The sequence below is a fragment of the Propithecus coquereli genome, unplaced genomic scaffold (assembly GCF_000956105.1).
Source record: "Propithecus coquereli isolate 6110/MARCELLA unplaced genomic scaffold, Pcoq_1.0 Scaffold239, whole genome shotgun sequence".
Classification (NCBI taxonomy): Eukaryota; Metazoa; Chordata; class Mammalia; order Primates; family Indriidae; genus Propithecus; species Propithecus coquereli.
The window spans coordinates 2928627-2950939 of NW_012147941.1; the positions used below are offsets into that span (position 1 = coordinate 2928627).

The following is a 22313-nucleotide window of genomic DNA, read 5'->3' on the forward strand; positions in this document are numbered from 1 at the left end:
CACCTTCCTCCCCTCTCTGGCCAGCCAGAAGAGGGGCTGTGAGAGCCCCTAGAGAAGAAAGAATGGAAAGGGTGAATACTCACCAGGCAGGTTGAGGGCTCCATCTCCAATAAGTAGCAGCAGCAGCAAAAGCCGTTGACTGCCCATGTCCCTGCTGGTGATGGTCCTGGAGGGCACTGGGAAGGAGTCCTGGCTCAAACAAGGGAACAAATAGCAGCTCCAAGACAGTGAGGCACTGCTCGCACTAGCACCACCTCTCATCTGCCTGCTGAGCGCACCACCCATCCCCAGGTGCCCAGCTCCTTACCAGCAGGCCCCAGGGTGCTTTCCAGGGCTGGGAACAACGCTGATGGGAGAGGGATGGAGGGTGGAGGTTCCCATCAGCTGCAATCAGTGAGCTTCTGGGAACTCCCATTCCAACTGGTAAATACCCCCCAGGCCCCTAATTTTCAGCCTTTGTTAAACAGCTGGCAGAACTCTGGGCCTTCCAGCCTTCCCCCCACCCAACACCAAGGAACCTGTGTCTCAGGGACATGGCTCATGTCATCCGTCTCCTACCTCCTGGGCTAAGAGTAGACTATTTGATTTTAGAGCTAGAGATCAATCTTACCCTCTCCCCATTGCACATATGGGGAAAATGAGGCCAAGTGACTCACCCAAGGACCAGGACCCAGGTCTTCTGTGATCCAAGGCAGCTCACTCTTTGGCCCATGACTGCCACAGCTTTCTCAGACTCTCTGCATTTCCTAGCTCGGGAACCTGCTGAGGCTCCCAATGGCCTTTGGTGTGAAGGTCCCAAACTGGCTTCACAGGTCCCAAGTTCCCCACCAGACTTCATTCACCTGGCCCAGAAAACCCTCTGCTTTCCTCCAGAAAGCTTCAGTGCTCCTGTCCTGCAGGAACCCTGCCAGAACCGACACTTTAACCAGTCTGTCTCCATTGCCCTAGGGTAGAGCTGCCTGTACTTGTATGAATTGGCCAATGGTGGCCCCACTGTTAGGTAGATAGTAAGGGATTCAGGTCTTCTAGGGACAAAGGTGGGTGCTGTTGCCTTGGTGCAATTGCCCCACCTGGGAAGAAGGACAATGGTGGGCCCCAGGCCCCCATCTTGGTCCTGCCCCATCCTAATCCTCTCCCGAGAGACTGCCATACCCGGGGGAGAGGGAAATATCCTATAGATCTGCCAAGCAGAACTTAGTGTGCCAGCTGCAAAGGAATACAGAGGACTCTCTAGCTCATGGGCCAAGCAGCATAGATACCAGAGAGTACGGAAATTGACCTAGAACAACACGCATGCCTAGTAATGCAACTCCCAACCATCCAATCAAAGTGGTTCTAAGGTGACATCTGAGCCAATAGGGAGGTCCCAATCCGGGCACTATAGAATGGGTCACAGACCATAACCAAACTCTCTTTTCTTGCTGCAACAATGGGTCTGGTCATCATCTGTGGCATATGTATCATGGTCTGTGAACCTATGTCTTGCTCTTGCCCTAATCCTATCTTTCTCTCCTCAATGAACCTCATTTTCGTGCTTGCCTTACTTTGGTGTGTCTGGTCATTCTTCGGCCATGAGTGCACAAAGAACCAACATTTCAGACTAAAACCTGACACCATCAGACTAGGCTGCCCAGAGTGAGGGCTGGTCTCCACCTTTAGATGGGGACAGTGTAGGTAGGGCTGTCTCCTTCATCAAACAGGGTCTCCCAACCATGAGGACCAGACTTTACCCCCCAAAATTTAGGACCTTAAGGGCAGGGATTATGTCTCTACCATTAAGTCAGAAATTTTCAGGGCTCTGATTCTCTCTCTCACTAGACTGGAAGCTCTTGAGGGCAGTCTGTGACTCTTCCATCAGACAAACAGGCTTTTGAGGGGCAAGATCTGTCTTCCTCATCAGAACCAGGGCAAGTGCCCCAAGGGGTTGGAGGTATCCACCAATTAGACACATTAATTCCAACATAAAACTTTATTGTCGATACACAGATGCCTGGTCCCACTGGCCTTGCATTCCTCTTCTTGATGCCTGGGCCCATTCAGGCCCCACCCAGCTCTGAGCTAGAGCAGGGGGCCAAGGATACCCATCCTTAGGCCGAATCCTGGCTGCCTTGGCCAGCACCCCCTTCTGTGCTCATCCTTGCCGCTAGGGCTCCCACTCTTGCCCAGCATTCTCCTCCATCCCAACTCCTCTGGACCTGGGGCTCACAGGCAGAAGCCCTGCAGATGCTGCTGCCCTCACAGCCCCCAGCCTCTGCCCAGGTGTGAGGGAGAAGACGGGCTTGGGCCAGGCTGTGCCAAGCCAGGGACGCAGGACGACGCGGTGGCTGGGTGTGTGTGTGCAGGCCCCTTGGCTCCCATCTCGGCCTCTCAGGAACTGTTCTTGTGTTTGTTAAGGAGTATGTTTGTGTTAGACTCTTGAACCTGCAAACCAACAGGTCTTCTTTTCAATCCCCTACCCTGACATGGCAGACTCTCCCTTACTCCCCTCCTCCAGGCTCAAAGCTGCCCTGGCCAGGCCTCCCAGGGAAGTAGGTCTAACTTGATCCTACCTAGTACCCTCTCTGAGCTGGGGAGCCCAGGCTGTATCCCAGTCAGATGGCGTGGGAAACAGAGAAAGGAACTAACATGGGTGTGTGCCCTTTTCTCTCCAGAAGCTTCCCCCCTCAGGAGGAGGCTGCTTTTATGCATCCAGATAGGACCAGTTTGATATCAATATTGATATTGTGGGTCCTTTGCCCACAATGGGCCTAGGTATCTGCCACTACGCATGAACTGAGCTGGCTCAAGCCACACACGCTAAGAGAGGGTAGGTTCAAAGGCGCTAAAGAAGAAACTGGCCTGGACCGAGCCTGATGGGAGGGGGTGTGACCTTGGTGAAGAAGTAAAGCGTGGCATCTAACCCGATGGGGGCCGTGACAGCTGGGGTGGGTGGCTGGGTGGGGTTTAAGAGGCAGCCCAGATCTTGGAATAAGTAGAAACCTTGACAAACGGGCCAGAGGCTGGGCTGGGCTGGGCTGAGTGGAGCGTCAGGGTGAGTACCGATTGGGTAGGAGAGGGAAGACGCACCTTATCCCTGTTGGCCAGCGCAGTGAGCAAGTCTTGCTGTTTAGTCAGCTCCCAGATGTCTGTGGAGGACCTGCTGTCGATGGACAGCATGGTCACGGACAAGTGTCTGTGCAATAGCTCTGCCTCCTGCTCCTGGTTGAAGCGGATAGAGCGCACCTCCTCCACGATCCTAGGGTCGGAGCCAGGAGTGGTTGGGGAGGGAGGGCTGCAGAGGAGGGAAGCAGCCCTTCCACCTCTTCCCTGGCATGCACCCCCCTCCACCCTCCATCTCAGCCCTAATAGAGACCCGGGACAATAGAGGCCCTTGTGTGAGATAGGAGGAACCCGGAGGTCTGGAATCCAGCTCCTCCACCAGTAAGCTGTGGGACCCTGGGCAAGTCACTGAATCTCTCTTTGTCCCAGGTGAGGGCGTGAGACTAGATGAAGAATCTGAGGCTCCGCCCATCCCTGAGTCATGGAATTAGGGGGTACCCCAATAGCCCCCCTACATGTTGAGCTCATCTCGGATCTCCTTGTATTTCATCAGGTTCTCCTGTATTGCCTCAAGCACCAAGTAAAAGTTGTCTAATGTGTTTTCTGAGAGGTTGGACAGGGGACCCCCCACAAACGGTTCCTGGTGAAGACCAGATTTCTCCGAGCGGGCCACTACACAGTGCACCAGTGGCAGCTGGTTACTTCCGTCCTCTTCCTCTGAATCTACCTGGGGAGGGGGGAATAGGGAGGGCATGGACAGCTCAGGCCAGCATGCCCTCTCACCTTTCCTGCTTGGCTTCAGGGAAGATGAGTCTCTTAGGACTGGGAAGTTCTAATGTCCCTCACTTCAGCTCCAACCAGTCTTGGCCTCCCTGCTTTCCTGTGGGAGCTTAACTTCAAACGCACAAGCCCTTCCTCCACCTCTTTGGAAATTCTCACGCTTTTCACAATTGGCCCCTCCTCCTAGATTTCACCCCTGATAAATCCTACCCAGCAAACTTCTAAAGCCCTAACTACTTTCAAGCCTGAGCTCCCAGCCTCTACCCTTTGGGAAGTACTCCTCTCCCCTCCCCTCCCCTCCTCCTGATTGAATAATACTGTAGCTAACATTTATTGAGTGCTTACTATGTGCCAAGCACTGTTTATTTACCCCTATAATCCTCATAATGGCCCTATGGGGTAGGTACTATTGTTATTCCCATTTTACAGGAGAAAAAAATTGAAGCTTAGATTGTGTAAATGCTGTAAGGTCACCCAGCTGCTCAGTTTCGAGTTGCCATAGAAACATATCTAGGAAACTGACACCCTCAGAAGCCCCAGCTGGTGAGTGAGCACTCAAGGTGGGGGGCTGCTGTCTCCAGGCCTCCACCTTGGCTTTCTCCAGGCCCTCGAGTGTGCACGCACACACATACGCACACATGCTCAAGTTGCCCTCACACACCCCCCTCTCCTGCTTTCTGCCCTCCCCATCCCATACACACCTCACTAAACTTTATTTGCGGCCGTTTCCCCTGCTCTCCTGCCTTCATCATTTGCTCCAGATTGGTGGTCACCACGACGATGAGTAGGTTGATGCCAATGAAGGCACCGATGGTGATGAAGATGGTAAAGTAGATGGCACCCCCAATCTCCATTGTGTACTGCCTTTTCTCCGTCCTAGAGGTGGCAAGCAGGGGTCCCATAACCTCCCTGGCCCTTTGAGGCTGAGATTCCTCATCTATGAAATGGGGAAATCATCCCAAGGCCTACTGGGACTTTTGTCTGTGTCACTGCTGTTGTGCAGATCTAATTCCCTACTCCTGTCTCAGCAGCTACTCTCTGATGAGCACCTGCTGTATTACCGGACATGGGCTGATTCTCTAGCCAAGCCTGCTGAAAGGTTGGGATTTGGACATCAGCATTATCAAGTTTAATCTATTAGTTTAATCTATCATTCATGTTTTTCTTATCATAAAAAATAATTCAAGTTCATTATATTATAGAAAGATCAGAAGAAAAATATATGGGTGATAAAACTCTTATCTGCTCTGAGTTACCCGCTGTTATTACCCTCTTGTAAATCTCTCATAAAATATTTTCCCCCAAAATAGTTCTCCATCTATCTAATAAAAGTAGAAGCCATCTGTGCCATGCTCTTTGCTAAGAGATTTACATTATATAGATTTTATCTACTGATCCTCACAGCAATCTATGACATAGTTAATATTGTATTGTAATCCCCAATTTCCAGATGAGGAAACTGAGGCTCAGAAGAGAGATGAAATAACTTGCCCAGAGTCACATGACTAGTGTGGTGGAGCAAAGACTCAAGAGCACAGTTCAACTTTATCGTGCGGTCTGTGATTTTTTTCCACTAACTGTATTATAACGGGTGACTACAGAAGCCCTTTACCTACTGGGCTTCTATGCTCACATGAAGGATAAAAAGAAATCGGTCAACGGGACCCACTCCCTGGAGTGGACTAGAAAGAAATAGGGCTTATACTGGGAGGCCGACCTGTAACCTCAGGCACAACTACAGACCGGTTCTCCTGTCCAAGGCCCAGCTACCCGGCAGTTTAGCATGATGGGTAAAGTCTCCACAACAGGCTCAGGGCAGGACTTTGAATGTGTGGAGTTTCAAGGTGGGCACGGCTCTAAGTACCACAAACCCAGAGGGACCAACCCCAGGGATTTCCTCTTCCCCAGTTTAAAGCCCGGGGAACACTCCTTCTGCCAGGTCATCCTCATTCCAATCCGTGGAGCCCCCACTCCCATTGAGAGCCTTTCTCCCCCTCAGTTTCCCTGCCCCATAGGAGCCCCAGCCCCTTCCTTGCCAGGCTGGAATGAGGGCCTGGCGGCCCCATCAGTACTCACAGGAAGTCACTGTAGATGTCCACCCAGCCATCCTGGGTGATGCAGATGAAGAGGGTGTACAGGGCAACCTGCATGTTCTGGAAATGCTTGGGCACGAATGCACCAAAGAGTGTGACCCCAAACACAGAGAACACCTGTGGAAGAGACCAAAGCCCCACCCTGGCTTCGCCCAAGGGCCTCGGAGACAGGACATGAAAACGGATACAAATGGGTGCTGCCAAGGGAATCCCAGGGATTCAGGCCTGGGGGCCTTTCCTCTCCTCCAGACACCCTTGATTCACAACAACCCAGGGGCCCTGATCAGGGAAGGGGAGCAGCTGGGGGTGTGGGAGGGCACTGACCAGCATAAAGAAGAGGATGAGGGCCATGATGTTGGCCATGCCAGGCACCGACTGCAGGATAACGCGGATGATCCGGGCCAGGGGCTCCACTGCCATGCACACGTGCACCAGACGTAACGCCCTGTGGCAGAGCCTCTTAGGGCCACCCCTCAGCCCTTCCCAGACCCCTCCCTCCTCACTGCCTCCCACCAACTGCCCAGAGAGGCAGAGCTGATTCGCAGCTGATAACTACCCCCCAACTTCATTCCTGGGTTCCAGACAGGTCCCCTCTTTTCTCCAGAGCTCCCAGCTCACCTGAGGGTGTAGTTGATAGAGATGACATTGAGTTCGTTAATGAAGAACCCCAAGAGCAAGATAAAGATGATAAGGAAGTTGAGGATGTTCCAGCCGTCCTGGGGGTGGGCCAGCCTCAGTGGGGTCTGTCATGCCCAGCCCATGGGTGCATCCTGAGTCTGCCCTCCCTACACCCCAAGGATAGGGGGGGTTCAATGTCCTCTTAGAAAAGGGACAATCAGCTACCATCCACTGCTGTTACCTTGCTGGCCCCCAGACATGCCACAAAACACACGTGTATGCACTGTTCCATGCATGTGTCAACAGACAAGTACAGTCTCAAACACACACAGGGAAGACTCTGATGTATACATGGCTAGTCCCTGAGCTAAGCACCCACTTTGGCTAGTGGACTGCTGCAAATGGCCTTGCCTTACAGTTAAGTGACCCGAAAACATTTGGCTGCCCCTATTTGTGTGATACACACTGCAATTATTTGTAAACTGAAAATAAATATTAGCAAAAACATCAAGGAATACAGCTTCAGCAGTCAGTTCCAAAGCGAAATAGCTCTCACAGTAGAAGGAAGGGAGACAGGCAAATTTGCGAGCCTCTTGTCCAATAAGGCACTCATTCACACAGGAATGGGAGTCGGGGGAGAAGGCTCACATGCATGAAAAACTTGACCAGTGATCCCACTTCTAGAAATATGACCCGCAGCTACTCTGGTAAAGGTACAAACTGACTTTTGTATAAGGTTGAAAAGAACCAAAGTGTCCAGCAATGGAGACTGGTTGGACAAGCTATGGCACATTCATTCAGTGGAGTCCTGTGTAGCCATAAAAAGAAAAATGAGACAGATGTCCGTGTACTGACTCAGAAAGACTGGCAGGAACTATTAAGTGACAAAAGCAAAGTACAGAATAGCGTTTATAGTACGCTACTGTTAGGAAAGGGAGGATTCAAAGTATGTACATACTTGCTGATGACTATAAAATTAAATACTGGGAGGATAAATAAGAGACTAAAGATAATAAAAGCCCCGTAATAGTCTGAAATAAAATTTTAAAAAGAAGAAAAAACAGAAAGAAAAAGAAAAAGATCACCTCAAGAGGATGGGGGTAGGGGAAAGGGGACGACAGGATAGGAGGGGAAACAAGAATTGAGTGTACCTTCTATAAAAAAATTATTTGGGGGCTGGGCGCCGTGGCTCATGTCTGTAATCCCAGCACTCTGGGATGCCGAGACGGGAGGATCGCTTGAGCTCAGGAGTTCGAGACCAGCCTGAGCAAGAGGGAGATCCTGTCTCTACTAAAAATAGAAAATTTAGCTGGGCGTGGTGGTGCGCGCCTGTAGTCCCAGCTACTCAGGAGGCTGAGGCAGGAGGATTGCTTGAGCCCAGGAGTTTGAGGTTGCTGTGAGCTAGGCTGACACCATAGCACTTGCCTGGGCAACAGAGTGAGGCTCTGTCATGAAAAAAAAAATGTATTTATTTTTACCACAATAATGACTACATATATGTGTGTATCTTTCAATATAGTTTTGACAAATACGTATCTGTATTAAATATTCAAAAAGAAAACTATTTTTAAAAAATAGTTTGGGTACTGAAGGAACACTATTTTTAAAAACTAATTTAGTTTGGGTACTGAAGGGAAACTATTTTCTAATGGAAAAAATATTCTTAAATTTATTGGGCAGTCCAATAAACACAAGCCTTCCTGGCCTCTTATGCTCAGTGAGTCTGAGCCTACAGACACACAGCAGGTACAAGTCTGCCTGTCTACAGAGCCATTCCTGTGTCCCCTCAGTACTGAGTTCCTGCCATATGCCATACTCGAAGCCAGTTCCTGAGGATATAGGATTTTTGTGAGCTGTTAGGCTCCAAGACAATTTTGAGGGAGAGGGATAGGCAGTAAATTTTAACTCCACGGGAGAGACATAAGTACACAGCCTCATGGAGACACAGAGCAGCACTCCACCTAGCCTGGGAAAGACAGGACAACTTCCTGGAAGAGAAGACATCTGAGTGAGTCTGAGAGCAGGAGGAAAGCAAGTAAATGGGGAAACCTGCAGAGGCCAGTCATCGTAACAGAGACCATGTAGCCGTAAAGCTTAAAGTATTTCTTAGTTGTCTCATTACAGAAAAAACTTGCTGACCCCTGTTCTAGAGCCCTGTAAGTTAAGGGAGATGCTCTCAGTCCCATTTCTCAGATGAGGAAATGAAGGTTTGCTCAAGACTTCAGAGCTGGGGAAGGCTGGGCTGGAGCAGGGATTGGAATTGGAACCCAAGGAGGAGGCTACACTTCTGATATAAGTTATTTTCTGCCATATCACACACATCTCAGAACTAACACTTTTTCTCCCTCCTTCCCTCCCTCCCTCTCTCTTTCTCTCTGTCTGTCTGTCTCTCTCTCTCTCTCTCTCTCTCTCTCTCTCTCTCTCGTTACACACACACACATCCTCAGTTTGCAGGGCCAGGAGTACAGGGGCAGGGACTGCAGTCCCCAGGGGAGGGGGAGGGGCCATGGCAGGAAGGGCCCAGGATCTCACCTTCCAGAAAATCCAGAAGCCATTGAGCCAGCCGAGGAGAACCTCACAGATAAGGATGGTCAGCACAATGTCATCTATGGTAGAGAACAACTCATAGTGTTTCTACATGGAAGACAGAGAAAAAGAGAGGGGCAGAGAGGTCAGTGGAGTGGGGCCTGGTTGAGCCAGGGGGAGAGGATGTCTGCTGGGGAGGGAAGGCCCATATTTCTGCTGTTCTTGGTCCCCAGCATCCTTGTCGCTCCCTTTACAGCACACTGTCCATGTGCATGCCACGCACCGTGCTGAGACCATTCACACGTCATTTCATGTTACCATCCAGGGTACGTTTTCTAAACCTGCAGGTATGTTTTCTAAAACACATGTCTGGTCACTCCACTCCAATGCTTTAAATCCTTCCCTGGCTTTCCATGGACATAGGAAAAGGCCATCCTCCTTAACATAATTTAAAGACTCTGTGAGATCTGGCCACTGGCCACCTCTCTGAACTCATTTGGTGCAACACACTGGACATTTTAAAAATATTGATTTTAGGTCGGGTGCAGTGGCTCATGCCTATAATCCCAGCACTATAGGAGGCTGAGGCAGGAGGATCGCTTGAGACCAGGAGTTCGAGACCAGCCTGGGCAACATAGCAAGACTTAATTCTCTATAAAAAAAGAAATCAAAACCAACTAGCTTGGCGTGGTGGTGCACACCTGTAGTCCCAGCTACTCAGGGGGCTTAGGCGCAAGAATCACTTGAGTCCACGAGTTTGAGGTTGCAGTAAGATATAATGACACTGCACTCCAGCCTGGGCAACAGAACGAGACTTTGTCTTTAAAAAAAAGTTGATTTTAAATAGCATAATACATACATATATATATATATATATACACACTCCTTGTAAGAAATTAAAACATCAAGGATAAGACCAAAGCCATACTGAACTGCAAGTTGGACACACAGAACTCTCTCACATGCTGTTTTTTTTGCCCAAAACACTATTATTCCCCACCTCTCTTTACCTGGCCAACTCACACTCATTCTTTAATCTTAGCTTAAGTGGCACATTTTCCAGGAAGCCTTTTCTGACCTCCCAGGTTAGGTTTGATTGCCTTCTTTCAGCTTCCATGAACTCTAGATGCTACTCGGGCATTTGTAACGACATGTGTTTGTGTGTCTGAAACAGGAACTGGGTCTGTTGTGCTTACACCTGGAACCCCAACACTGAACACAGTCAGTGCCTGGCACAGCGTGATTCTCCCTTAGTGACGGTTGATTAGATTGGATACTCTTCTGCACAGGGTGCCCACTGGCCTGCCTCTGCTCACACCGTTCTTCCCCTACCCTTTCTCTACAAATCCAATGCATTTCTCAAAGCCAGGCTCCAGAGCCCCCTCCACCATGAAGTCTTCCTTGATCTCCAGATCCTGAGAAGATCAGGGCTGACAGACCCTAGAAGAGCATCCAAGGAGCTCTTCAGATGAGGAGCCTGAGGCCTGGAGAAGCAAGTGTCTTGCCCCAGGCTCCCAGTTAGAGTCAGGCTGGTGTCCCACCTGGTGAAGGGAGGAGTTGGTGCGGAGAGCGATGGTGATGGCGTTGATCACCAGCAGCAGGGCCAGCAGCAGCTGGAAGGCGGGGTGTCGGAGCAGCTGCTTGATGTACATGCCGGTGATGTGCTCCTGCAAGTCCCAGGCGTCCTAGGAGAGGGCAGGACCTTCCTTCAGGCAGCCGTCACCATAGGAGGCCTCTGCCTGGATGTTTCCTCTCAGTAAATAGGGGTCCCTGGGGGCCACTCTAGGGGGAGAAGTTGCATGAGAGGGGATCGCGGAAGGGGGGCATCAGTGTAGAGGTCACTCCCTTCACTGAAAGTGTGTGACTGCTGGGGGATCTTTGTGGAGGTCATTGTAGGAGAATCTCTTTTGGGGGTCTCTGAGGGTGATGACTGCCATTTATAGGGGTTCCTGTGGGGGGCACTGCAAGGCACTTACTAACATATCATGGGGGGAGTCGCTGCAGGTGTCACTGCTGGGGAGGGTCCTCTAGGGACATAGGGGGCAGAGTTACCATGAGGGCCTGCTGCCATGGGCACAGCTGTAGAAGGGCCATCGTTGGGCGAGGCCACCCTTACCTTGCTACTCATGATGTCCTGGCGGTTGATGAGCACATGCTCCTCTGGCTGCACGTAGGACTCGTGAATGGTCCTCTGTGGGGGGAGGAGGTCCCGTCAGTGCAGTTACTGCTTCTCCAGACCCCATGTGGTCCTCTTGCACCCACCCTGCCCCACCCCACCCCAGGACGCCAGTGTGGGCAGTGGAGCCAGATAGAAGTCACCTACCAGTGGGGCCACATGTCTGGCATAGTTGGTGTCCGACCATTGCTGCCACCAGGCCTTTTGGTTATCGGCCATGGTTGCTCAATCTCTTCCTACTTTCAAAGAAACTTCTTTCCAAGCAGTCTCACTCCCCCTCGTGGTGATCTCACAGAGGCATCTGTGACTTCCAGCCTTCTGCATTCCACCAACGAGTTCCAGCCCTGAGAGGAGCTCCTCCCATTGGCCCCTACGACACAGAGGAAGCCAGGGATGCTGTGGGGCTGCTGGGGTCAGGGGTCAGAGGCTGCTGGGAGCAGTTCAGGTCTCCTGTGCAGCCTGGATGGAGTCCCACCTGGCCAAGGATCCCGAAGCTGGGGTGAAGCTGCGCAGAGGAGAGGAGAGAGGTGTTCTGCCCGGGGCCTTCCCCAGGGCAGCCTTCAGCCTGCACACCTCCCCGTCCCACCAGCCCGGTCCCCAGGGCTGCCCACTCTGCCCTTCTGGACAAGGTATGTTTCCCCATCTGCAAAGTGAAAGCTTCTCATTTAGTCCCCTTGGGGATGGGATAGGACACCATCCCTGGCCTCCAAAGGGCTGGAGAGAGGCGAACGTGAGTGGGGCCCTCACCAGCACAGGTCAGCCACCCAACACCCAGCAGGTGTGGAGCTCTGCGCAGAGCCAAGGCCAGTGGGCTGCGCAGGGGGCCAGCCACCTACCCTCTGGCTAAGAGCATCCCCCCACCCCCATTCTCCTCTGGGGGCAGGTTCCTGATTTTAATATGGAAGTAAAAGCACACGTAGATTCATTTTTAGAGAAATTGACTTTATTTGGTTGGAGAGTGTCCCTCATGTCAAATAAAGAATGCCTGTACAGACCTGGTTTGGGGGAGAACTGCCAAGGGGCTGAGGGGTAGGGCTGCACCCCCACAGATCTGAGGATGGGGTGGGAGAGTTTCTTCTTCAGCAAGGGGGAGGCAAAGCTCACTCTCCCCCCTCCGGGGGAGGCGGGAGTGGCGGCAGCCCAGGCGGAGGCGAGACCGTGGACTAGCTGCTTTGGCCCTGAGCACAATCCAGGGATGCTGCTCCATCCTAGAGATGTCAGAGGCTGGGGTTGAGGTAGTTCTTGGGCTACAGGTCAGGCGCTAGGGTGCTGGCCAGGGTCAGAGGTCAGGGGGCAGAGATGGGAGTGCTCCTCGGGGTCAGAGGGCAGGGGGTCGGAGGACTGTTCTCTGGAGTCAGAGGTCGAGATGTAGGAGCTTCCCTCAGCCCGCACCACTCCCCAGGCCCCCAGGCCCTCTGAGTACAGCTCTTGGTTCTGCTCCTTCCACCGGCGGAACTTCTCTCCCGTCAGCTCGGGGTCCCCTAGCACTTCCTCCAGAGCCTGCAGCTCCTGCAGTTTTGCCTGTGAGGGGAGTAGGGGCCATGATCACCCAGGGAGGGGGGCAGAACACAAGCCCAGAGCTAACTCTGGAGTCCAGTGCCTAGAACCCAGCACCTGGCCAGCCTAGCACAAGTTGTCGAGATGTGACTTTAAATCCCGACTCAGAACCTAGCACTTGGCCCAGTCTACAGCTGAGCCCAGAGCTGAGCCTGCCGTCCAGAGCCCAGGCGAGGCTGAGAGCCACAAACCAAAACCTGAAGGCCAGAGCCCAGTCCCTTGCCGTGCCAGCACCCGCAGCTGACCTTGAGTGTGCTCTGTAGCGCCCGCACACGGTGCACTCGCTCATTGAGCTGGGGGTCTCGGTTGCGCCGCATGAAAGAGCTCCGCCACTGTTCGTGGGTCAGGGGCTGTGGCTGGCCCAGAAGCGACACGCCACCCTGCCTCAGCCCCCGTACCATTCCTTCCAGTGCCCCTTCGCCGCTGTCTGTGGGAGGGGGCGGCAGAATGAGGATGTGCCCACCCAGCCCCCAGCCCAGCTCCCAACGCCAGCCCAGCACCTGCTGGGGAGCCAAAGGAGGTCCGTGGGCTGCGCTGTGTGGGGGTGGCTGCAGGGGAGGTGTCTCCATGGAGTGGACTCCAAGCTTGAGCCGAGCTGGGCTGCAGGCAGGGCGCAAGGAGAGGAGGGGATCAGCCCGAGCTCCACGCCCTGCTGTTTACCCCCCGCCTCCTACCCCGAGCCGTCCCCTACTCACCGAGGCTGAGCGGGACCCAGCCTCATCGTCAGGGTCTTCTGCTTCCGTCTCACTGTAGCAGTCTGGGGTGGGACAGGCAGGTGGGAACCCACAGGGTTTGGGAGGCAAGGAAGTGGGCTGGGGTATTTGAGGTCCTTGCTCCCCTCCCAGGAAAGACAGGTCAGGGGAGGGTTCCTCCCACCCACCCCTGTGAGACACTCACCTTCCTCTCGGGGTGGGGGAGCCCGGCCTGGAGACTGGTACTTGGAAATGCAGGTAATGAGGTGGCGCACCCACCTATGGAGGAGCAAACGGGTCTCAGGGAGTTTCCATTGGCTGAGGCCCTACTGTACACCAGGGGCTTTTTAACATCATCTTCTCATTTAATCCTCAGAGCAACTCCAAGAGGTAAGAACTCTTATTTGTCCATTTGATAGATGATGAAACTGAGGCTTAGGGAAGGGAATACCTTGACCAACCGCTGTCAGAGGGCTGGGATTTGCACCCAGGCTCCCAAGCACTCAGAGGTTGGGAGTCACGTGGGAGTAGGGCGGGGGAGGATGGCACTCACATGCTCAGATCCGTCAGGGTATCGGCAGCAAAGATGAAGGGTTTGTACATGTCATGGGTGAGCTGGAACACACTGCCAGGGAGCGAAGGGGCCTCACTCAGCCTGGGTGTGCCTGGCCCAGAGCCCAGAGAGGCTGGACCAAGCATCCCAGCCACCTGCCATGCCTCCCGCCCCTATCCCATCACCCTTCCTGTCCCTTTCTCTCCCCGCCCCCCAGCCCATCATACCCCAGGACTTAACTATTTTTTCTTCTGATCATGTCCACTTTCCAGACTATAGCTGGAGACATTGATGAGGCCCTCGGCCTTCTCATCCTGGGGGGATCACAGCGTGAGGACCAGCTTGGAACCCCAATACCCTTGAGGTGGTTCCTAGTTACCCTTGGGCTCCTGAGGGCAGGGGAGGGGAGAGGGCATCTCCTGGGTTCTCTAACTGCACGTCTCTCAGTTTCTGGGGCTCAGGGAAGGAATCTAGGGTCGGGGGAGGAGATGTGGCCAAGGGGTACATCTGAGCCAGGAAAGGGGAGCCAGAGATGTCCAGAGAAGCAGCCACAGGAGCCTGCTCCTGCCTTTGTTCCTTTACTAGACACACACAAAGCTGCTCACACCACTAAGCTTTGCAAACGCTGTCTCTCTTCCTGCTTTTCTTCCTCCTTTTCATCTGACTAACCCCCAGGTATTACTTTCTCAGAAGCTTCTGGATCTCTCAGGCTAGCTACACCAGACACCTCTGCTGAGCTCCCGCACGTCCCCTCAGCTTTTCGCTCATCTTAGCACACATTCCCTACGTTGTCCTTCGGTGTCTATTCATCCCTCTCCCCTACTAGCCTCTAAGTTCTGGAGGAGCAGAAACCATCCAGTTCTCTGTGTCCCCAGTGCCCAGCCTAGAGCTGGGTTCACAGTAGGCACCTGAATGTTTGTTGAATGAATAAACAATTGAATGAGTGGCCCATCACTGGGATGGACGGCATGTTGGAAGAGGAAGGAAAGGGGGCAGAATAAAAGTGATTTTTCCTTACACCTCCTATGATACCTTTTCCAAACTGCTTTTACATACATATTAACTCGTTTCTCTCAGAAGAGAGTCCCCCTTTTACAGATGGGAACACTGGGGCCTGGGAAGGTCTGGGGCCGGCCTATGACCACAGGTGGAGTGGATGGTGGAGTAGAGATAAGAATTGTGGCCTTGAGGTGACTCACTTGCTTGTGTATACGTGTGTGTGTGTGTGTGTGTGTGTGTGTGTGTGTGTGTGTGTGTGTACGGAGGTCTCACCTGGGGCTGGCGGTACCAGTAGAGCGTGTGTCCTTTGAGCACAAACCAGCAGCGGCGCCAGCGCGGGCCCATGAAGCCACCAGGTGCCTTGCGCAGCAGGAGCCAGCCGTCACAGTCCGGCCGGCCCAGCTGCCGGCATGACACCCGCCGGCGGCTCAGCCGTGTCGCCACGCCTGCAGCGGCGTGGCACAGCCCAGTCAGCCAGGGGCTGGCAAGGCAACCAGGCCCCCCGGCCCGCTCCCTTTCCCCCACGAGCACCCCCCACTGAGATGTTCAAACCCATGCACTGTGTTCAGAATTTACATGTGTCATCACATGTGGGATGTGATGGGGTGGGGATGACCCTTCCTATTTTAGAGACAAGGAAACTGAAGATTAGAGATAAGCCGTTTGCTCGGTCACAGAGCTGGTGAAAGGCGTGGGCTGGGAGCACGGGTCTGTCTGACCCCAGAAACAGCTGTTTCCAGGAGAGGCTGTGTGTGTGTGTGGGGGGGGGTCTTTCCCAGTACTGTAAAGATCTAAGAGCCCCTCATATGGGGGGGACCCCCACCCAGTCAGGTGCACCTCATACCTTTTGATTTCTTCCGACCAAGAGCAGGACTCTGCAAGGACAATAAATGGATTAGAGAGGGTCTAGGTCCAGAGCCCATACCCCCCCTTGCTGAGACCCTGAGCTCACCTTGTCAGGGCATCGTGGGGGCCCTGGAGCCTCAGGAGTCTCTGCTACCCCTGCTGGGGGTGTGGCTGGGAGTGTAGGGAGGGTGGGCAGGGGCTCAGGATCAAGGGAGGTAGAGTCTGTCCCGGAGGGAGGAGAGAGCAGGGAGGTCCATGAGCCCAGGCCTGGGGGTGGGGTAGTGTCAGCACCAAGGGGTCAGAACCGGGCACCCACCAGCTGGCAGGGCTTTGAAACTACCTCTCCAGGCAGGGCTGGGCCCAGGAATTGGGTTTGAAGTCAAATCGAAGGCAAAGAGGTCTTCAGATGAGGCCCTGGGGAGGGCAAGCAGAGATGAGATGAGCCCCATGGTCCCCCCACCAAGACACACCCGGAGCAGAGTCTGTTACCTGGGAGACAAGGAGGCCAGGGACGGCGACTGGCTCCTCGGGTGTGGGCTGTCCAGGGCCTGTTGGGGTGTCTGGGGAACAACCAGAAACAGGGTGATGGAGCTGAGACAGGGGTCTGAAAGCAGGTGGGGGTGGGGGCGGGGGCAGGTACCTGTGGGGGGGTCTCTGGCACAGGGATCTTCTTCAGGACTAAGCTGACCCCGGCTGGCTCCCGTAGCAGCTCCCTCACCACATTCTTATGGGGCCAGGCCACCTAGGGTAGAGGGCAGGAGGCCAGGCAGAGACACTGGTCTGGCATCTAGTTGGGCAGGGGGCTCGGGAGCAACCGCCGATTCTCGCCCTCGCTCACAGCTCCCTAAGCCTCCCACTCTGCCTCCCCGCATGCCACCTCCAGGGAGCCTCCTGGGCCCTTTACCTCAGCTCTGCAGAGACTGCTCGGACCTCCCTGAGCTGGCCCCTCTCACGGAAGGCAGCTCCCACAGCCCTGGTCTCCCCATGGGGCAGAGCCCTTGGTTGCTTTCCCTGCCCCAGCCCTGGGTTCTACCCTGTGCCTCTACGTCCCACCACGTCCCCGTCCTCACTCACCACCACCTGCTCGTTGATCTGGACAACCTCGTCTCCAGGCAAGATCTGCAGTCGGGACTCGGTGGTGACCTGGCATGGGGAATGGGGCCGGAAGCTGGCTTGGCTGGTGGATGGGAGAGCTTGGGGGTGGGTGTCTGAGAAGGGTGTGGGGCTCTCACCTGGGTGCCCACTCGGGACACGAAGTGCTGGCAGTTGCTGGTGGTGTGGATTTCCAGGCCCTGCAGAGTCAGAGGCTGCAGTCACCCAGGGCTGGGGGGCGGCAGGGCCAGTGCCTGGACTCTAAGGTAGGTGGAACTGGGGAAAGAGCTGGCCCAAGCTGGCACTGCCCCAACTTCTGTGTGACCCTGGGCTTGCTGTGCCTCCTCCTCTAATAAGGGCCAGAGGGAAGCTGGAGACACTGATTTCTGAGGTACCAGCTTCTCAGCAACCTTCCTGGAAGGATAGGCAGGGCCAGGGCTCTGGTTTCTTAAGTTGGTGAAAGATTAAAGTGGACAGGCCCATGCCCTCTCCTTTCCCCCTGACCTGCCCAGAGCTCATGCCAGGTCTGTGTCCACGGCTGGAACGTGCCACCTGAGACCATGCCAGTGCAGCCCCTCAGGATGGGGCAGGAGCAGAGTAACAGTGAGACCCCAGACAAGTCCTCTGGGCCCACATTTTAACATCTGTACAAAAAGGCCTTCCAGCCACAGCAGTAGAAGACTCTGTGGGTAAACTGGAAGAATGAGGAGGGGGAAAAAAAATGAAAAAAAAAAATAAACAAAAAAAGAAAAAGGATTCTGTGGGATTCTGGACCATATTTCAGGGCCCCAGACAAGGCTGCCAAGGGGTCAGAAGTGAGAGGTGAGAGGTCAGGGCTCACCAAAGGATCGTCCAGCTGCACCCGCTCAAGCACAGCCCTCTGCTCCAGCAGCTCCTCCGGGCTGTAGCTCAGGATGTTGTGGCAGATCGTGGCCACCTCGCTGCACTGGGGATGGTGGGGGAGGAGAGCAGGCTGTCTAGTCTGAGCTCACCCCCCCATCCCCGCACCCCTCTCAGCCCCACAGAACCCCACAGACTCACGATCCTCAGGACTGTGCTCTCCTTCGCAGCTGCTGGGCAGTCCTGGAAGCAGAGTGAGAGAGTGGGGGCCTCCCCTGATTTGGGGTGGTAACGGGGGGTGCCTTCTCCTGGGGGCAGGTGGCATTCCCCACAGTCCCTCCCTGCTTCTCCTACGCTGGCCCCCTGCCCAGAACTATAGGTCCTCAGGGTTTCAACCCCAAGGACTCATCCCCCTGACACCAGGCCCCTGGAAGTCACCACCCATGCCTTCCCCTCCCACCTCCTCCAGAGACAAACTTCCTGAGCTTCCCCTGCCAGCTAGGAAACCCCAGGCCCCCTTGCCCCGTACCCAGCAGTCGGGCCTGCTCTCTTCCTGCCTTGCTCGTCCCAGCCCTCACACCCGAACCTGGGCTGATTCACAGGTTATAAAAAGCTCAAGCCTGGCCTTGTTTCTAGGGCATGGGCCAAACCTGGCCCTTGGATCTCTTACCTCCTGCAAGGCCTGGCCCAGCTCGCCACACAACTCCCCGATCTCCTGGCAGGCTGAGAAATCATTTAAGTGGGAGAAGAGGTACCTGGTGGGGGAGGATGGCACAGTGGTCAAGGGACTGTGCTTAACAACCTGGAGCTGATCACTCACCTGAGACTTGGGGATGATACCTGCTCCGATGGGTTTGGACTGGAGCAGAGGAGATGACTGACACACCTACAGAGCTTAGCACAGGACTTATTTGTCATGTGCCTACTATGTGCCAGGCCCGGTTCTGGGCACCAGGAAGACAGATGTTAAAGACATAATGACACCAATAATGATTGAACTTTAACTGTAACGAATGTTGTAAAATGAGCTCTGAGACTGTCTAACAGGGAAGGCTTCCCTCAAGAGGTGACATTGAGGTGGGAACTGTGGGACAAGCAGCAGCCAGTGAAGGGGGTGGGAAGCTCCATGCAATGGTTGTTGATAGACTGTTATGATTACAAACTGGAGGGTGGGTGGGAACCCAAGTGTCCCAGGGCCCCTGCACAGACTGACTAACCTCTTTGCCCTGCTCGGCCATATCTGAACAAGAGCTAAGCTCTATTTTTCTCTCTCAGGCCCTAGAGAAAGCCAAGGATGGGAAGGGTCCCCTCACCAGTCACCCCAAGCCAGGTACCTGTTAAGCCAGAAGAGGAGGGCATGGGCCTCACGCACCAGCTCCACAGCCGCACTGAGGACATCGGCAGGGGTCTCGGCACAGTCCCCCAGGCGGCCCTGGACTAAGCTCTGGAAGGCATGGGTCCCCTCCAGCAACGCCTCTGTCAGGCTTTGCAGGTTCTCTGTCTGTAGTCTGGAGCTCTGTGCCAGAAGGAGGCAGGTCACCTCCCTGGCAGCAGCCAGCCCCCCATCAGCAACCCCCGGGGTGGTGGAAGCTGCAGCCAGCGTGGCCGGCACTCACCAGGGCCCGGAGCTGTTCCACGCCTTCCAGGATGAGCTCCTGGTGGCCCAGAGGCCACACAGTTAGAGCCTCGAGGCTGCGGGGGCAGAGCTGGAGCAGGTACTTGCCAGGCAGCTGCCAGTCCTCAAAGGGATAGTCCTGCAGGGATTCATCGAGGCCTGGAGGAGAGCAGGGGTCAGCGTGGGTGGAAACAGAGGTGTCATGACCTTTCGGGCCAGTTCCTCACTCCCACAAAGCCCCTTTCCCTCCAATCTGTCCCTGATGACAACCCTGACACCCAGGCTGTGTTCTGCCCATTTCACAGATGAGGCCACTGCAGAAGAGCACAGGGCAGTGTCTCTCAAAGGGTGGGCCCCAGAACAGCAGCAGCAGCCTCACCAGGGAACTTGTCAGAAATGCAAGTCCTCAGGCCCCACCCCATACCTGCTGAATCAGAAACTCAGAGGTGGGGCCCACCAGTTTGTAGTTCAACAAATCCTACAGGTGATTTTAATGCTCCTTTAAGTCTGAGAACTAGTGATATAGGGGCTAAGAAAAAGGGGCTTTGGAGACAAGGAGACCTGAGTGCTAATAGAATTGCTCTGTGCCTCAGTTTCCTCACCTGTAAAATGGGAATGATAAAAGTACCTACCTTCTAATCATGTGTGTATTAAATGGCACGACTTATGTCAAGCATCTGACCCTTGTCTGGTTGGTGGTAGACAGTCAATAACCGCTGTCATATTATTATTGCCAGAGTCTTTGCCATGATCTGCAGGCCCTGCCTTTCCAGCATCATGTCCTGGCATAGCCCCCTGGTTAATACTCCAGATGCAGGGCACTAACTCTTTGCAGCACCTGGAATGCTTTTCGAGCTCAGGGTCCTTGCATGTGCTATTCCTTGTGCCGGGACTGTTGTTCCATTTCCTTCACGCCCGTTTTCATCTCCTTCCAGGAATCTTTCCATAACTCTCAGTTGGGCTGGGGGCCTCTCCTCTTGCTCCCACTGTGCCCTAAGCCTCCACAAACCCCTGCACTTGAGCATCGGTCTCTCCTACTTTATTGCAGACGCTTCAAAGACCAGGCCTTAACCATTTCTCTCTAACCCCTAGCCCGTGCCTGGCACAAGGTAAACACTCAGAAATAAGAAAAATATCTGAGTGCTTACTGTGTGCTAGGCAAAGTTTTAAGGGCTTTACACATATTAACACATTTGATCCTCACCAGGTATCTAGGAGGTAGGGGCTATTGTTATCCCTGTTTTATAGATCGGAAAACTGACACAAACAGGGTAAGTGGCTGGCTCACTTTGAAGGAGCTCCTGCCCTCCAGACCTGGGTCCTCAGTTGGGGAATGTGCATGTGTGAGTGATCAATAGCTCTTCCTCATTCCCTCTGTGACCTTAATTACGAGCACTGGGCTGGGAGTTCGTGAGCCTGGTACTCCCGGGCTACGGGCCCTTGCGCAACTTCCTTCCCAAGTACACCGAAAGTGTTGGGCTGCCTGCCTCCCAGCAGACCGGACACTGAGCTGCAAACGCTAGTCTCACAGTGATGGGCTCATTTTGTCCATTTCACGAGGTCAGAGCTGCCTTTCCCATTTCACAGCCGGAGAAACAGAGCTGGTGAGTGCTGGAGCCGGGCCTGGAACCCAGTGTGAGAGTCTGACTCCAGCCCCGAATCCCTGCCCTTACCCAGGGATCACCCCGAGCCTGTCCCCAGTGTGTTCCAGCTCCCCTCTCTGGGAGGGACGTCCTGACTCACCTCTCCCCTCCCAGCCATGCGGTCAGAGGCTCTCACTTCTCTGAGTCTGTCTGCAGTGTGTCCTTTCCCATCGGTCTGGGCTCCCTGAGCCTGCCGGCATCCCCTCTCTGATGGGAGCCCCAGGGTGGGGCTGTGTCACCCCCTTCAGTCTGGCTGGGGCTTCTACTTCTCTCAGGGGAAGAAGGGAAAAGGACACCATGGTGGGCCCTATTCCGAGACTGCACAGGTCACTTCCTAGCTCTGTGCTTCAGTTTCTGCTTCTGAAAAATGGGTTTAATAATAGCCTTCCCGGGCCCTGGGGCCAGGGAAGATGAAGGAGATAGAGTGGGCGTGGCCTGCCAGGCCTCCCTTCTGTTTACACAACACAGCCTCCCCCCGCCACCCTGGCGGCCTCTGGGGATGCTGCGGCCATGGGGGACCCCCTTCGGGGTGCTCGGACCCTCCGGGGTCATCTCGTCTATCCCTCTGCCCAGCACAGGACCTGGTACATGGCAGACGCTGTATAAATACTTGTTGTCTGACTAACCGACTGATAGACTCCCAGGTTCTTTTTCCTTTTCCTCTCCCCGCCCTCTGCCGGCGGGACACCACACCTAGCCCCCCTTAAGCCCAACTCTTCCCCGGCCCCACCCACCTCTCAGCCAAGCTGCCACCTTCCCGGGGGTCCAGGTCTCTACCGGCTCCATGGCCGAGCTCCGCCCGCTCGGATCGGCGCCCGCTCCGTCCCGCCGGCACAGGAATTTCCGCTCCCAGAGCCCAGGCCTGGGGAGGGGCCCACCTGGGCCCGGGGCGGAGCTGGCGCGTACCTGAGCCCACGTGTCCGGCCAGGTGAGGCGCTGCGACAGCCATTGGCCGGCGCCCGCCCGCCTCCTGCCCCGCCCTTCAGGCAGCCTAGGGCTTTGGCAGCTGGGCGCCCGGCCAGGGAGCCGTGTCATACATAGGTGTATGACTCCAGCGACCTCAGAGCCAGCCTGAGATCCCGCCCCAAAGTGACCTCAGAACACAGGGTGGGACCCTGACCCTCAGGCTCCCAAAAAGGGGCCACAGAGGAGCGGTAAGCGCAGTAGCAAACCACAGAGGTTAGGGGGTCAGGCCCCTGAGTGTCTATGCCAGATCTTGTTAGCTGTGTGACCTGGGGCTGACC

General features: G+C 54.6%; 2 protein-coding genes across 2 annotated transcripts; both read right to left on the bottom strand.

Annotated features, from left to right (window-relative positions):
* Positions 1-2367: 2367 nt before the first annotated feature.
* Positions 2368-11451, bottom strand: CATSPER4 (cation channel, sperm associated 4). Its single transcript, XM_012645912.1, is given in 12 exon segments — positions 2368-2421; positions 3067-3235; positions 3555-3766; positions 4521-4695; positions 5896-6029; positions 6237-6357; positions 6531-6628; positions 9063-9164; positions 10598-10741; positions 11173-11251; positions 11253-11375; positions 11417-11451. Coding segments are annotated over 12 exon segments (1446 nt in total).
* A 1035-nt stretch (positions 11452-12486) lies between these two features.
* CNKSR1 (connector enhancer of kinase suppressor of Ras 1) lies at positions 12487-21855 on the bottom strand. The gene is made up of 21 exons (XM_012645913.1): positions 21804-21855; positions 19428-19585; positions 19146-19327; positions 18482-18566; positions 18013-18054; positions 17813-17917; positions 17112-17171; positions 16954-17022; positions 16520-16621; positions 16369-16439; positions 16220-16293; positions 15986-16101; positions 15878-15908; positions 15307-15479; positions 14275-14348; positions 14035-14106; positions 13687-13760; positions 13485-13546; positions 13290-13389; positions 13035-13216; positions 12487-12753 (listed from the first exon to the last, which is right to left on the bottom strand). The coding sequence occupies exons 1-21, from the start codon at positions 21853-21855 to the stop codon at positions 12487-12489; spliced, it is 2151 nt and encodes a 716-aa protein (XP_012501367.1).
* Between the last annotated feature and the right edge of the window lie 458 nt (positions 21856-22313).

Coding starts and splice junctions, on each gene's coding strand:
- CNKSR1 (XM_012645913.1), bottom strand. CDS start 21,855: ATGGAGCCGGTAGAGACCTGGACCCCCGGGAAGGTGGCAGCTTGGCTG. Junction 16,102..16,219: donor GCCCAGCCCTGCCTGGAGAG/GTAGTTTCAAAG, acceptor CCTCCGGGACAG/ACTCTACCTCCCTTGATCCT. Junction 14,107..14,274: donor CATGATCAGAAGAAAAAATA/GTTAAGTCCTGG, acceptor GCTCCCTGGCAG/TGTGTTCCAGCTCACCCATG.